At 47.5% G+C, this 17,297-nt stretch overlaps 1 protein-coding gene across 1 annotated transcript in view; it reads left to right on the plus strand.

The window, feature by feature from the left end:
- Positions 1 to 2,993: 2,993 nt before the first annotated feature.
- LOC121576399 (inactive serine protease PAMR1-like) overlaps positions 2,994 to 17,297 on the plus strand; it is a 69,906-nt gene continuing 55,602 nt past the window's right edge. The window contains exon 1 of the mRNA XM_041889501.2: positions 2,994 to 3,266. Within this exon, the coding sequence (XP_041745435.2) occupies positions 3,104 to 3,266 (163 nt within the window). The 5' untranslated portion in view covers positions 2,994 to 3,103. The remainder of the gene's footprint in view (positions 3,267 to 17,297) is intronic.

A 17,297-nucleotide genomic window follows, 5' to 3' on the forward strand; every position in this document is an offset into this window, starting at 1 on the left:
TCAATTCAATCAAACGCACATTGCAGTATGTGCTTGGGGTACTGAAACCCTACTACTACCACCAGGGAGACTGTGCAAACGTTGTTTGAAATACACTTTCAGCCTGTTTTCATTTAAAGACAGTCATTGAACAAAGCAACTGACTAAATTACAGCAACTAACGAGGCCTCCGGAGCGCTGTCCTCAACACATGATATTCCCCAGTATCACTGACTTTCATTTGACATCCCAAACAATATGAAACACTATACAGCTCACACTGTGAGTTTTATTTTTTATCACTCTGTTAATTTGCTACACCCCTGCTGTGACGTCCTTTGCTGACTTGGTACTGAGACTTTATAGTGAGATTGGGTGCATTACGGCAACCCACTTGCCTTTGGCAGACCACAGCCAGTGTGGCGCTAGCTAGCGCTAACCAACGACCATAACAACAAGCCCTAGTGACCTCAGCTAACTCTATTAAAATAAATGTATTAGAATGTTTTCTTCACAAAACTTTAATGAACTGAATCATCATCGTGGATGGCTGATGGAGGAAGCTACCATCAGCCTCTAACCGTGCTTCTCACTCCCTGACTGTGTGAGGGAAGCCAGGCACAGAGCACAAACCCAATGTTGGCCAGTGAGGCAAACAACAGAAAGAAAGACATCTAGATACAAAACACAATACAACTGTAAAGGCACTGATGCACTAAGTCGACAGACTGGGTAACTTGCATCCACCACTGGATGGGGATCTAGAAGATATGAAGTGACACTTTTAGTATTAAAGGGAAAATCTACTCAAACTATATTTGGGTATTTTTTTCATTACCCTTACAAAAAAAGATTGCAGTCAGAGTGCAGTATAACTGCAGTTCAATTGCAGTACACTGCAGTTATTTTGCAATTACTGCGTCCAAAATACCACATGATGATCATGATGATGTAGCCGGTGACACTTTGCTTCTTGAAAGTCCAATATCTTGAAAACTTGACTGCTGACATGCAAAATATGTTGGGCCAGTATCAGAGAGAGGGGGGCGAAGTGAGAGCCCAATCTCTGCCCCAAATCTGTCCACGTTAAGCAGATCCTTAATTATTAAGCAGGTGAGGAGTTTTTGTATGGGGTAATGAGAGAGTGTTGAATTTAGCCAAGAGAAACATGAATTGAGGCTTATTTGATCTAGTAGAAGTATTGTAATGCTTAGGTTGTTACGAGTGTACTGATATAAGTGTGATTCACGTGACATCCCGGCAACTTTGAGAAAAAACACTTTATATCGAAATTCGAGACATCTATGTATATTCATGAGGATAGCATAGCATCTCCAATGAATACAGGCGGTTGATGTCAACACCCCTCATTGAATATTTAATAAAGTATTAAAATAATGGGATGTATCCACCAATCCAAAGAGAGGAATAGGCGGGAGCTTGACAGCCCGCCATTCCGCTCTGTGGACAACAAATCCCATTGTTAGGGTGGAGACATAGGTATCTCGTCAGTATATAAAAATCTCTGACTGTATCAACAGTGCATGGACTAATGAAAAAATACCATAAGAGCTTTTGAGTGGATTTTCCCTTTAAACTGCTGGTATAAACATAATCTACAATGTAAATATAGAATCCAACCTCTGTTGTCACTGTGCCATGTAGTACATCTCCTCCTGGGGTGTAGGCTCTGTGTACAGATGTGGTCTCTGGGTGGGGTGAGTTGGTCCAGCCCTGAAGCCTAGGGTTACTCATAATAAACCATTAGGCATCTGAACAAACAGTCAGGAGGTGGTGGAAGGTGCAGAGAAGGGAAGGTGTACATTTTCTTTCTTTTTCCTTTTTCTCTTTATCTTTCTTGTTCTCTCTCTCTGTCTCTGGATGACCGCTCATGTGTTCCTGCTATGGTCTTAGGTCTAAATCATGTTATTTTAGGAACCAGCCAGTGATATTTGATGCATTTATTTTGAGGCCTTCGATCTGCGTTGCCTGTTAGCTATTGCAGGCAGTCTGAGGTCCCATGCAGGTAAAGTATACTAATTTAATTGATTCTAAATATGCGTTCAGTCTCAATAAAACACCAAGGAGAACTCATTAATAGAACTGCATGGAAAATGACAATATACTACATACCAATATATCTGGCGGCAAACTTTTTATAGGTGAAATTAAATGAAACAATGTATGTTGATGCTAATGTTATGCTAATGCTAATGATAACAATGGGCTATTGTCTTTTAACAGTTTCGCTCAATTCATTCTGATTAACCTAGCAATTACGACACACCCCTCACTATTGTCATTGGTTGCACTAATTGCACTGTTTGTCTACATAACCAGGTTCAAGCATTCATGACATTACCCTGACGAAGGCACAGTTACGCCGAAATGTTGGTGGTTTCTTAAACAGTAAATTACTGGGAGTTTATACATAGAGTGTGCGACTCTCTTTATTTGTTTTTATAGCTTACAGTTTATTCACCATTAGTCAGCACCTCTACACTAAATAATTTTCTCTGGGTGTGCACCAGCTCATGCTTTTTATTAAACTTTTAGGTGAAAACCTTTACTGAACCTTAAAGCAGGCACTCACCTCACCACAACTCTTGGAGTAAGATAGTTATGTTTCTGCAAAGACAGTGTGTGTGTGTGTACATGTGTGTGTGTGTGTGTGTGTGTGTGCGTGTGCGTGTGTTTATACAGCTGTGCGAGAGAATAATGGGTTGAAACGGGGCTTTGCTCAGTGGGAGCCGGGTTTCATTCAAGAGCTGTGACGACGTCTGAAAAGTTGAGTGGGCCCGTTGGAATCTCCTTACCAGGCTCGGCTGTAACCTGAATCCAATGGGAGAGGGAGGGAGAGAGAGAGAGAGAGAGAGAGAGAGAGAGAGAGAGAGAGAGAGAGAGAGAGAGAGAGAGAGAGAGAGAGAGAGAGAGAGAGAGAGAGAGAGAGAGGGAAGGAAGGAAGGAAGGAAGGTGGAGAAACAAAGTCAGAGAGGGAGGGAAGGAAAGAAAGAGAGAAGGGTGGAGAAAGAGAAATCAACGAAGTGAGGGGGAGAGAGTAAATGAGAGAGGGTGATGTCAAACCAGCTGAGCTCAGAAAGTAAACAGAACTCCAGACTGCAGCATGCTTTCTGCGGGACAGGGACTGCAGCTGTGGAGAACCTACAGGGGGACCCCTACGCTCTCTCACACCGGCACCCACCGCTCCCCCGAGACCCCCGGCTCTCTCCTCTTCATCACCCTCCTCATCCTCATCTCACTGCCCCAGGGGACAGCATGGCCATATGGTAAGAGCCCCGGCAATACAAGACATCTCTCTATCTACTCTCCCTGTCTTTATCTGTCTGCTCTCTCTGAGTCTCTCTGTCTGTGCCCTTTGTTCTCAAAAAGCCAGCACTCTCCATCCAGTCTTTATTTCCTCTCTCTCTCTCTCTCTCTCTCTCTCTCTCTCGCTCTCTCTCTCGCTCTCGCTCTCGCTCTCGCTCTCGCTCTCTCTCCCTACTCTTAAAGCTTTCAGAGTGAGGTTTTGAAGAGGGAGGAAAGAGAGTTTGTTGTTAGTTTGTCTTACAGACCCTGCTATGGGATACTGTTATGGGATTCTGCATGGATCAACCTCTTAGTGTTTTCAACTTGTTATTGTCACTCTTTCTTTACTACCATTTTTACTTATTGTGCAACATGATCTCACATCTGCTGAGATAATTATTTTATTTAAATTGATCATCTCTTATCTGAGATATGTGCTGGATCCCAAACAAAGACACACATTCCTTGTAAATAGATGGAGCTGTTCCGAGCCTGCTAATCGTCCTGTTAAAAGTTTGGCAGTTGGTGTCTATTGACAGAGTGTTGTTGATGAGGATTGCTCAGAACCATCTGTCCATTGGCCCTCAGTGACCATTTGAAGCGCTGCAGGGAGTAAATGGTGCAGTCTCTGCTGATGTGTCTAGCATACAGTGTCTGCCAGACCTGTCCAAAGACATGTCCTCACCTCCTGAACCCTTAGCAGACACAGACAATATAACTAACACCTTCAATAGGTGTTATAGCAGTAAAATAAAGCATAATGGGGGGAAAAAGTATGAGGTAGACTACAGCTGTTTTAAATGCATGTAATGAAGACGCCTCCCTTCGGCAATGAGAGCTATACCCGAGTTGACTACTTACCTGATCTTAAACAGCAATTTGGCAGCGAGGCTGACTCTTTATGCACCAGTCACTTTATAATCGTTATGCAATTAGTTGATGACGGACAAAATTGGTGGAGCAACACAGAAAACACGATGCAACTGTGCCTAGAGTGAAGGGTGTGGGTTTGGAGCTTTTTCTCAACCTCATCAGGCCCGAGGACCCCAGCAAAAATATGTGTTTTTTTCACTACTTTAATTTATCTGCAAGTCCAGCCCTTATATTTAGCCTCACAATTAAGTGTTTTACCATTTTATTTTCAGGACAACCAGGGGTACAAGTAGAACACACATTGTTTTTTAATAAAAGTTGCATTCATGAGTTTTATTGACAAAAAGGTCTGCCAAGCTAAAAATGAATTTATATGAAGGCTGTAAGTACAGAACTGACTCAACTAGTCAGTGATAACTGTGTGGAGTTTGGAGTTTGTGACAGCAACTATGTGAACTTATTACAGTATTAATAACACTATGTCCTGGGATTTCCTATGATCTTCTATGTAGAAAAACTCCTTACCTTCTAATTACTCTTGTGTGGCTTGTGAGCATCATACAGCAAAACAGATTACATGTACATGATCGTGAGTGTCTCAGCGTTTCATATATGGGTCATAATAGTTTGTAGTTCAAACCATTCGTGATCCGGCCTTGTCTCAAAAACACTGCTCTAGCTCAGCTCCTGTTAATCACACAGACTAATGGTTGGTATAGAAGTCCAAAATGTGCCGGCACCACGGTTGGACTGTAGGAGTTTTTAAAGAGCAGTGCTTACACACTAGAGCCAAGTCTTTAGGGAGAGCACAAGAGAGAAAAATTGAGAGAGAAAGAGAAAAAGAGTGAGAATACAAGACAGAGAGAGTGATTGAGAGAGAGAGCGAGAGAGAGAGAGAGAGAGAGAGAGAGAGAGAGAGAGAGAGAGAGAGAGAGAGAGAGACGATAGAGAGTAGAGGGGGGTGAGAGAGAGAGAGAGAGAGAGAGAGAGAGAGAGAGAGAGAGAGAGAGAGAGAGAGAGAGAGAGAGAGAGAGGGTGAGAGTGAGAGAGACAAATGGAGAAGCAGAGATAAAAACAAAGACAGACAATCCCTTACTCTCTGAGGCTCAAGCTGAGTTCAGTCAGCTGCCTGGACATTATTTTCTGTTGAATGTGGTGTTCTCCCTCCACTGTGCTCCCTGAGGACCTCGGTTCTTCCTACACAGTCAGTCAATGATGTGTCTCCTCACAGCTTATCTGGCTAAGATCCACAGGAGGCTGGTTTAGGCTAATGGGTAGTTAGCAGTCAGAAATAGAGACCAAGTTCACTGGCAGATAGAAGAAAGGGAGAGTGGAGAGGAATGCAAGGAGAAAGAAAAGGGGAGAGGGGAGAGCAGAAAAAGATGAAGGATGAGGGGAGATGATGAGGGGAAAGGGCAGAGTGGAGGTGGGGGAGGCAAGAGGGGGAGAAGAGAATAATGAATGATGGGAGAAAGGATATGGAGAGTTTGCCATTGACGAGACAATTGGTGGGAAATTGAGTTTGGAAAATATTATATTATATTGTCTGAAAGGGTTAACGGACCAAATATCTAAAACAAATGTGCAAATTTCAGACTCCTGTTTGACCAAGACCCAAAACGGGGGTTTGTATTGAAATTGACTTGTGGTTTCCTATCGGACTGAGGTTTATTTAAAGCATTGCAGAGGTTGTCCATTGAGATCTATGTTTGGGATCACAGTCCGTACGTGTGCACAGTTTACAGTACCCCAACACATGCCATCCCCACATACACAACAACACCCAGGGGAGTTTCCTGTTCCACGGCCGCTAAATCGCTCAGGCACCAAAATACCAGACAGCTGCTGCTGTGGGCAGCCAGGGAGCACAGACAGTCAGCACACACGCACACACAAACGCACACACACAAACACACTATAGCTGAGGAATCAGCTTTTTTTCCACAGCCAGTGTCACAGCTACTCCGCTCTGCCAACGGGGAACATTTGTTTGGTAGCAGATGCAACATGTCATCCTATTGATAGGCAGTGCTTCCTGACACAACTGCTCGTGTCATAAAACTCAGACAAAGAGTATGACCACAACAGTGACGGAGCCACAAGACACAAGGCTCCTGAGTCACAACACTTCCTGTCACACAAACACATGCAGCCATCAACAGTCAGCAGGAGGAGGGAAATATGGAGATGATCCCCACATGGAGACAGCATTAATCTCTAATACAATGTTAACTCACTGCTTTAGCACAGCACAGCGATTCCATGCTGTCGCTCACTCACACACACACACACACAGTCGGACTTCTGGTCCCCACAAGTATAGTTAAACACGTCCACACACACACGCACACTCAAAGCATTTGGATGTGAAATCAGAGCTGAGAGGAATGGAAGGCAGTGTGGCTCCACAGATGTGAGCCTGGACCTGGGTCAACATTGACGTTTTATACACAACAAATTAAGAGGCTGCAGAGCAACCTTGAGATTGACCCAGAATGGACACCTATAGGGACACTCCAGTGGATTGATATGTGATGGCATACTGCCAGGGGTGGCGTGCATGCTGGTTTATGGGTAGTATTTGGTTTTTGGCCAACCATATTGTGCACAATAAGCACATTTCGAGCCCAGTGTGTATCAGTCTGTCACGAGTTACAAAGCCAGAACCCAGAAGCAGACCAGGACAAGGTAAGTTGAAACGAAGGTGAGTGTTTATTTACAAATTCAAGAGTGATGCTGAATAATCCAGGGAACAGAGCGGGCGGCGTTGATTAGTTGTTGGGGGTGCAGTGGTTGATCCAATCATGGCTCGGCAGCCGCCGACCACCAGGCAGAGGTTGGATGAAGGTTCGGACGAGTGACTGCAGATGGAACAAAACGAGGTAAGTAAACAACAAACCAACAAGGTGCAAAACAACAAAACTAACGCTAGAAGCTCTACGACTGATACTCTGGTAAACCTACTGTTCATGGCTAACGATCCGGCAGGAATGGATGTTAGGCCAGAGCCTAAGAAGGGTGATGATCAGGACCAGGTGTGCAGATTGCTGATGGGATGCAGGTGCGGAAATCAAGAGAGCTCCCCGGAGCGTTCCAGAACCCTCGGGAAACTGGAGATCACGAGCAGAAAAACTAGTCCACCGACAGGACCCGACTCAGACTGCCGGGATCGTTACAGTACCCCCCCTCCGACGAACGCCACCGGGCGGACTCCCCGGAGCGCCAGGATGGAGGCGGTAGAAGTCACGGATGAGGTCAGCATCTAGGATCTGTCGCCGCGGAATCCAACTCCTCTCTTCAGGACCATACCCCTCCCAGTCCACGAGATACTGGAAACCCCGGCCCCGCCGTCTGGAATCCATGATGCGTCGCACCGTGTAGGCAGGACCACCTCCGATCATCCGAGGAGGAGGAGGAGGAGGCGGAGGAGGCAACAGAGGACTGAGGAAAACAGGCTTGAGGCAGGAGACATGAAAGGTGGGATGGACTCTGAGCGTCCTCGGGAGTTTGAGTCGAACTGCCACCGGATTGATCACCTTCTCCACCACAAACGGACCAATGAACTTCGGTAACAACTTCCTAGACTCAGTCCGTAAAGGAAGATCCCGTGTGGCCAACCAGACCCTATCTCCGATGGTATAGGTGGGAGCGGGGATCCGGCGACGATTCGCCTGGAGCTGATACCGGTCCGAAACTCTAAGGAGTGCCTTTCTGGCCCGATGCCAGGTCCGGTGGCAACGGCGAATATGGGCCTGAACAGAAGGCACTGAGAGCTCCTTCTCCTGAGAAGGGAACAAGGGAGGTTGGTAACCATACAGGCACTGGAAGGGAGACATCCCAGTGGCAGATGTAGGGGAGAGTATTGTGGGCATACTCAACCCAAGGCAACTGAGAGACCCAGGAGGTGGGGTTGGAAGAGGCCAGGCAGCGTAGCGTGGATTCCATCTTCTGGTTGGCTCTCTCCGCCTGACCATTAGATTGGGGGTGAAAACCAGATGTGAGACTGACTGTAGCTCCAATGGCCAAACAGAAGGACTTCCAGACAGCAGAGGTAAACTGAGGGCCACGGTCGGAAAGCGATATCACTGGGCAAACCGTGGACCCTGAAAACCTCCCTAACCAGGATCTCGGACGTCTCCGAGGCAGAGGGAAGCTTGGCAATTGGCACAAAGTGGGCGAACTTGCTGAATCTGTCCACGATAGTCAGAACGACCGTGTTCCCCTCAGAAGCGGGCAACCCAGTGACAAAGTCCAGGGCCAGATGCGACCATGGTCGCGGGGAATAGGAAGGGGGTGAAGTAGTCCAGAGCTGGGCCGATTGGTACTCTTATTCTGCGCACACACTGGACAGGCAGCAACATAACCCCGAGTATCCTCGGCCATGGCAGGCCACCAAAAAGCGTCTGCGAAGAAACGCCATCGTCCGAGCCACGCCAGGGTGACAAGCCATCTTGCTGGCGTGGGACCATTTGAGGACCGCAGGACGAACCGACTCAGGCACAAACAACCGACCGGGTGGACCGTTACCGGGACCGGGCTGCGTCCGAAGGGCCGCCATCACCTCCTCCTCAATCTTCCACCTAACAGCTCCCACGACGCAGTTCCGGGGGAGAATTGTCTCGGTCTTGGACCCACTCTCCTCCGTCTTGGAGAACATCCGAGACAAGGCGTCCGCCTTGCCGTTCTTAGATCCAGGTCGGAACGTCAGGGAAAAATTGAATCGTCCGAAAAACAACGACCACCTGGCCTGACGGGAGTTGAGACGTCTAGCCGATTGCACGTAAGCAAGATTCTTGTGGTCAGTCCAGACAATAAACGGTTGCTCCGCCCCCTCAACCAGTGGCGCCACTCCTCCAAGGCAAGTTTCACCGCGAGAAGCTCCCGGTTACCCACATCGTAATTCCTCTCCGCAGGCGAAGGCGACGAGAGTAGTAGGCGCAGGGATGGAGTTTACTGTCCGTGGAGCATCGCTGCGACAGGATGGCGCCAACTCCCACATCAGACGCGTCCACTTCAACGACGAACTGACGGGCCGTGGTCCGGTTGAGAGAGAATCGGTGCGTTGGTGAATCGCCTCTTCAAATCCAGAACGCTTCGATCCGCCTCCGGATTCCACTTGAAGCTCCTGATACTGGAAGTCAAGGCAGTTAACGGAGCCGGCCACACGGCTGTAATCCCGGATGAATCTGCGGTAGAAATTCGCAAACCCCAAAAATCTCTGGAGCTGCAATCTCGTACCGGGCTGGGCCCATTCCAGAACCGCTCTAACCTTCTCCTGGTCCATCCTAATCTCTCCCCTGGAGATGATGTACCCGAGAAAGGATGTCGTGTGGGCGTGAAACTCGCACTTCTCGGCCTTCACGAACAGGCGATTCTCCAACAATCGCTGCAGAACCTGCCGGACATGCTGGACGTGGTCGGAAGGTTCCTTCGAGAAGATCAGAATGTCATCCAGATAAACAAACACAAAGAGACCGATCATATCTCTCAGGACGTCGATTCACCATCCTCTGGAATACCGCTGGAGCATTGGTCAGTCCAAACGGCATCACCTGATACTCGAAGTGACCCATCGGTGTATTGAAACCCGTCAACCACTCGTCTCCCTCTCTGATCCGGACCATGTGATACGCATTGCGTAGGTCTAGCTTGGTGAACACCGTAGCACCCTGTAAGGAGTCGAAGGCAGAACTCATCAAGGGCAGGGGATACTTGTTCTTGACCGTGATGTCATTCAACCCCCGATAATCAATACACGGTCGAAGAGAGCCATCCTTCTTACCCACAAAGAAGAATCCTGCCCCCAGGGGTGATGACGAGGGACGAACGAGACCAGCAGCTAGGGACTCCTTGATGTAGGTCTCCAAAGCCTCACGTTCAGGGCGGGAGATACTGTATAACCTTCCCTTGGGGTAGACAGCTCCAGGGAACAGGTTGATGGCACAATCATATGGTCGGTGGGGAGGGAGTGACAGAGCCTTCTGCTTACTGAACACTTCCCCAAATCGTGATATGTCTCGGGGAACCAGGGACAAATCTGGGGTTTAGCCTCAATCACCTGACTGGGAACCGAATGGGGACAGGCAGTCTTGAGACAGTTAGCATGACAATCAAGGCTCCAACTCGTTACCTTGCCCGTCACCCAATCGAACGTGGGATTGTGTTCCTTCAGCCAGGGGTATCCAAGGACCAGAGGAACATGGGAAGACGGCAGAATGAAGAATGAAATCATCTCCGAATGATTCCCCGACAACAGCATCTTAACCGGTTCAGTCCTCATCGTGATACGTGCCAGACTACTGCCGTTCAGAGTGGTCGCTTCAATGGCTTCGGCAATTGCTCCTTGGAAAGCCCCAGCTGTTCCACCAACTCGGCATCAAGAAAGCTTCCATCGGCACCTGAATCGATAAAGCGTTAATCGCTAAGCTCTGATTCCTGTTCACAAGGGTAGCCGGGAAACGGGGTCTGACAGAGGTATTGAGAGGTCGAAACTGGCTCGCTAAAAGTCCTCCCAACTTTAGCGAGCCGCGCAGTTTGACGACCGCCGGGAACAGGTGGCGAGGTAATGTCCCGAACCACCACAGTAGAGGCAACAGTTAGTCCTACGTCTGAGTTGGCGTTCCTCCTTGGTTAACCCGTGCCGCCCTACTTGCATTGGTTCCGAATCGGGAGACAGGACCTCTCCACTAATCCTGTGTGGTGGACGATGATCGACGTATTCTGGTCCAATCCCGACCCGACTGGAACCTGAGAAGCTGATCGATTGGACGGACCCCATTGCTTCTCCCTCCTTCGCTCTCGGACTCGATTATCCACCCGAATAGACAAGGCTACCAAGCTGTCCAGGTCACTAGGCTCCGGATAGGAGATCAACTCATCCTTGAGCTGCTCCGACAGACCCTGGTAAAGGCCGCTTGCAGAGACTCCTCATTCCACCCACTCTCCACAGCCAACGTCTTGAACTCGATCACGAAGTCGGCCACGCTGCGAGTTCCTTGGTGAAGCGAAAACAGGCGCCTAGCTGCGTCCCTCCCTCGGACGGAATGGTCGAAAAGCTTCCTCATCTCGGCCGTGAACCCCTGGTATGAAGCCATGCAGGGTCTTGTCGTTCCCAAACGGCTGAAGCCCACTCCAGCGCTCGACCACGCAGCAACTCAATCACAAAGGCTATCCTAGCCTTGTCTGTGGCATAAGAGTAGGGCTGTAGATCGAACACTAACCCACACTGCATAAGGAAAGAACGGCATCTTCCCAGCTCCCCCTCATATTTATCCGGCGTCGGAACCTTGGGCTCACGGAAGGACACCGCTCCAGACGCGGCAGGCGAGATGAGTGAAACCGGTAGTGGATCCTCCACCGGAAACTTGCGCTGGTTCTGGACCTCCGTCAGACCGGTAGAAAGGTTCCGAACTGCCAACGCGATCTCCTGTAGCTCCGTGCTATGATGGCCCAACATCTTCTCCTGATGGGTAATGGCATGGCGAACAGAGTCCAGGTCCGCTGGGTTCATTACTGGCCGGATCGTTCTGTCACGAGTTACAAAGCCAGAACCCAGAAGCAGACCAGGACAAGGTAAGTTGAAAACGAAGGTGAGTGTTTATTTACAAATTCAAGAGTGATGCTGAATAATCCAGGGAACAGAGCGGGCGGCGTTGATTAGTTGTTGGGGGTGCAGTGGTTGATCCAATCATGGCTCGGCAGCCGCCGACCACCAGGCAGAGGTTGGATGAAGGTTCCGGACGAGTGACTGCAGATGGAACAAAACGGAGGTAAGTAAACAACAAACCAACAAGGTGCAAAACAACAAAACTAACGCTAGAAGCTCTACGACTGATACTCTGGTAAACCTACTGTTCATGGCTAACGATCCGGCAGGGAATGGATGTTAGGCCAGAGCCTAAGAAGGGTGATGATCAGGACCAGGTGTGCAGATTGCTGATGGGATGCAGGTGCGGAAATCAAGAGAGCTCCCCGGAGCGTTCCAGAACCCTCGGGAAACTGGAGATCACGAGCAGAAAAACTAGTCCACCGACAGGACCCGACTCAGACTGCCGGGATCGTTACACAGTCAGAGCAGCCACATTATTGGATGTGGGGTATCAGTCAATATTGTTTGTCCTTTACAGGCTCCTTGTGTTTCTGTGATAGTGTATTACCTCTCCTAAGGTCTTGTTGCTGTATGTGACCTGTGACATGGAGGGGGCAGTAAGGCAACAGGGTAGCAGGGTAATAGAACAGGGGTCAGAGATAGACATACCAGCACCTCTGTAGGAGGAGTTCCCAGCTCCCGTGACTGAACTGTTCTGCCCCGAATAACAATGATGTCAGCCTCTGGATCCACATCAAAGCTGCATGCACAACATGTGCCTAAAACCCATACACGGGGGGGGTTGTTCGTTTCCTGTTGGAGCACATCTCCTGGCAGCACAACATCAGGGATGGAAAAAACAGATACCAATTACATGATACCATAGAAACCACACAAACCGCACTGAGATCCGCATGCCCAGCCAAAAGCCTGGGAAAATTACTTACGGGGGGAGTGTACTGTCCCAGGCTGTAGTCCAAGGAGACTACCATCGTCCCAGTGCCCAAGAAAACCATGTGACATGCCTAAATGACTATCGCTCTGTCGCACTCACCCCAGTCATCATGAAGTGCTTCGAGAGACTGGTCATGGCCCACATCAAGGCCAGCATGTCATACACACTCCAAGTTGCCTACCACTACAACAGATCCATGGACAATGCCATTTCCATTGCGCGGGGGGAAGGGGGAGACCTGAGCTCCCCTAAATGCAACAAAAGTCTAACTTTGAGGGGGTCTCTAATTTAACCATTCTCCTATTTGTTTAAAAGGCAATTTTATACTGCTACAGTGGTAAATATGAAAATAGAAGCTTATTCCAAATTAAACAAACACCCCCACCTCTCTGTCAGGGTTTAAACCAGTGACAGTTGGTTCAAGTTCTTTCAATTGCATTCATCTCTCTACTCTGACTCTCTCACTGTCTGTCTTGAGCTTTCACTAGCACACTTACAACATTGTATCGACTGGGTCCAGCCCACTAGCGAACTTGCAACATTATAAACTGGGCCCTCACAGTTTCCTGCGCCGGTGAGCTCGGGACAGACACAGCTGTGTTTGCGTCGCATATTTCAGCCCATTTTCAGGTGTCCCGACATTTCTTTAAAAAAAAATGTTGATTTGTCAGCAAGACGCATTAATTAATTCAGGCTACAAGAGTGTAGGCCTAATGACAATCACCAAATATGATTACACTTTTGGGTGTTTTGTAACAGATGTCTCTTTCCCTTCATCAAATGGCAGGCGCACAGTGCACTGTTTGGATGCTGGAATTATTTTGGAGTGGACAAACGTGTGCAGGTAGTCTACTTTTTGAAGTGATTTGTTTGTCAATCATATGAAAACATCATGACTGGTTGTGTTCATGACAAAAAAAAAGGAAATACATATTTACTGTTAAAATACATGTCTTTACTATTAGGCCCATAAAAAAAAGAAAGTCCCTTAAAAAAAAAATTGACCCCCGAATGTCACGGTATAATTTGTACTCTGGTGAAAAAGCTGTTCATTGACTACAGTTCAGTATTCAACACTATTGTTCCCTCCAAGCTCGGTCCTGGACTAGGACACCACCCTCTGCAACTGAATCCTGGACCTCCTGACGGGCAGACAACAGGCTGTGAGGATTGGCAACAACACCACCTCCATACCGTGCTCCCACCCATTCAAAACATCTACTCAAAACGGTGCCTGAGCACCCCAGCCACAGACTTTTCACTCCCTTACCGTCGGGCAGATGGTATCGGCGCATCGGGTCTCAGACCAAAAGGCTCAGAAACAGCTTCTATCCACAAGCCATCAAACTGCTAAACACTTGAACTGGACTGACCAACTGCACTGACTCTGCACCTTAGCACACATGCACTCACTCACTCACGCACGCACGCACGCACGCACCCCCCCACACACACACACAAACAGACACGCACACACTCACATACACACACACAGTTCCCACCAGCTCTAATGTCTCTCCTTGCCCACAATAATGCTACTATCCGATGTATGGCCTTTTCAGGTGTTGAGCTGCATGCCGCACGGATGACGTGTTTATAGGGCAGTAAGCCATACAGTTGAAATCGGAAGTTTACATACACCTTAGCCAAATACATTTAAACTCAGTTTTTCACAATTCCTGACATTTAATCCTAGTAGAAATTCCCTGTCTTAGGTCAGTTAGGGTCACCACTTTATTTTAAGAATGTGAAATGTCAGAATAATAGTAGAGAGAATTATTTATTTAAGCTTTTATTTCTTTCATCACATTAGGTCAAAGTTTACATACTGTCTTTAAATTGTTTAACTTGGGTAAAACATTTCGGGTAGCCTTCCACAAGCTTCCCACAATAAGCTTGGTGAATTTTATCCCATTCCTCCTGATAGAGCTGGTGTAACTGAATCAGGTTTGTAGGCCTCCTTGCTCACACACGCTTTTTCAGTTCTGCCCACACATTTTCTATAGGATTGAGGTCAGGGCTTTGTGATGGCCACTCTAATACCTTGACTTTGTTGTCCTTAAGCCATTTTGCCACAACTTTGGAAGTATGCTTTGGGTCATTGTCCATTTGGAAGACCCATTTGCGACCAAGCTTTAACTTCCTGACTGATGTCTTGAGATGTTGCTTCAATATATTCACATAATTTTCCTTCCTCATGATGTCATCTATTTTGTGAAGTGCATCAGTCCCTCCTGCAGCAAAGCACCCCCACAGCATGATGCTGCCACCCCCGTGCTTCACAGTTGGGATGGTGTTCTTCAGCTTGCAAGCAGCCCCCTTTTTCCTCCAAACATAACGATGGTCATTATGGCCAAACAGTTATATTTTTGTTTCATCAGCCCAGAGGATATTTCTCCAAAAAGTACGATATTTTTCCACATGGGCAGTTGTTAACCATAGTCTGGCTTTTTTAAAGGCGGTTTTGGAGCAGTGGCTTCTTCCTTGCTGAGCATCCTTTCAGGTTATGTCGATATAGGACTCGTTTTACTGTGGATATAAATACTTTTGTACTTGTTTCCTCCAGCATCTTCACAAGGTCCTTTGCTGTTGTTCTGGGATTGATTTGCACTTTTCGCACCAAAGTACGTTAATCTCTAGGAGACAGAACGCGTCTCCTTCCTGAGCGGCATGACGGCTGCATGGTCCCATGGTGTTTATACTTGCATACTATTGTACAGATGAACGTTGTACCTTCAGGCGTTTGGAAATTGCTCCCAAGGATGAACCAGACTTGTGGTCGTCTACAAAAAAAAATTCTGAGGTCTTGGCTGATTTCTTTTGATTTTCCCATGATGTCAAGCAAAGATACACTGAGTTTTAAGATAGGCCTTGAAATACATCCACAGGTACACCTCCAATTGACTCAAATTATGTCAATTAGCCTATCAGAAGCTTCTAAAGCTATGACATCATTTTCTGGAATTTTCCAAGCTGTTTAAAGGCACAGTCAACTTAGTGTATGTAAACTTCTGACCCACTGGAATTGTGATACAGTGAATTATAAGTGAAATAATCTGTCTGTAAACAATTGTTGGAAAAATGACTTGTGTCATGCACAAAGTACATGTCCTAACCGACTTGCCAAAACTATAGTTTGTTACCAAGAAATATGCGGAGTGGTTGAAAAATGAGTTTTAATGACTCCAACCTAAGTGTATGTAAACTTCCGACTTCAACTGTATCTCTATGCTTTGTATAAGATCTGCTCATCAGGCACATGCTAAAGTACGACCCAGAAGACATGTACTGCCACTGAGGCCTGGTAAACAGTCATTAGTTGCGGAGTGGGAGAGGAGTGGGCTCCCCTCAGAGATAGAGCATCATTCCTGCGTGGTCCAGAACTGACAGAGAGAACACTTTTAGTCACGCTCTGACAAAACATTACAGACTTATCAGCAGAGCTTTGTCTCAGTAAACAAAGTCAAATCAAATCTAATTGTATTTGTCACATTTGCCGATAACAACAGGTGTAGACTTTACTGTGAAATGCTTACTTACGAGCCCTTTTCCAACACTGCAGAGTTAAAAAGTAAGAAGAATTAGCTAAATAAAAAAAGGAAATAGTAACACAATAAAATAACAATAACGAGGCTATATACAAGGAGTACCGGTACCGAGTCAATGTGCAAGGGTACGAGGTACGTAGTTGAGGTAATATGTACATGTAGGTAGGGGTAAAAGTGACTAGGCAATCAGGATAGAGTAGCAGCATCGTATGTGAAGGGTGTAAAAGTGTGTCTATGTGTGAGTGTGTGTTTGTGCGTGTGAGTGTAGTATGTGTTAATGTGTGGGTAGAGTCCAGTGAGTGTGCATAGAGCCAGCTCAATAGAGTCAGTCCAAAAACAAAAAAAGGGTGTCAATGCAAAGCTTGTGGGTAAAAGCTGTTCAGGAGTCTTTTGGTCCCAGACATGGCGCTCCGATACCGCTTGCCATGCGGTAGCAAAGAGAACAGTCTATGACCTGGGTGGCTGGAGTCTTTGACAATTTCTAGGGCCTTCCTCTGACACCGCCTGGTATAGAGGTTCTGGATGGCAGGGAGCTCAGCCTCAGTGATGTAGTGGACCATACGCACTACCCTCTGTAGCTCCTTACGGTCGGATGCCAAGCAGTTGCCATGCCAAGAGGTGATGCAGCCAGTCAAGATGCTCTCAGCTGTAGAAATGTGTTTTGTTTCACTGATGTTAAGAGAGTGTTTATGGTCCTGGCACCACATTGCCAGGTCTCTGACCTCCTCCCTATAGGCTGTCTCATAGTCGTAGTTGATCTGGCCTACCACCGTCGTGTCGTCGGCAAACGTAATGATGGTGTTAGGGTCGTGCACGGCCACACAGTTGTGGGTGAACAGGGAATACAGGAGGGGACTAAGCACGCACCCTGAGGGGCCCCCGTGTTGAAGGTCAGCGTGGCGGATGTGTTGTTGCCTGCCCTCACCACCTGGGGGCGGTCTGTCAGGAAGTCCAGGATCCAGTTGCAGAGGAAGGTGTTCAGTCCCAGGGTCCTTAGCTTAGTGATGAGCTAGGAGGACACTATGGTGTTGAATGCTGAGCTGTTTTC

The sequence above is a fragment of the Coregonus clupeaformis genome, chromosome 11 (genome assembly GCF_020615455.1).
Source record: "Coregonus clupeaformis isolate EN_2021a chromosome 11, ASM2061545v1, whole genome shotgun sequence".
In the NCBI taxonomy this organism is placed as follows: domain Eukaryota; kingdom Metazoa; phylum Chordata; class Actinopteri; order Salmoniformes; family Salmonidae; genus Coregonus; species Coregonus clupeaformis.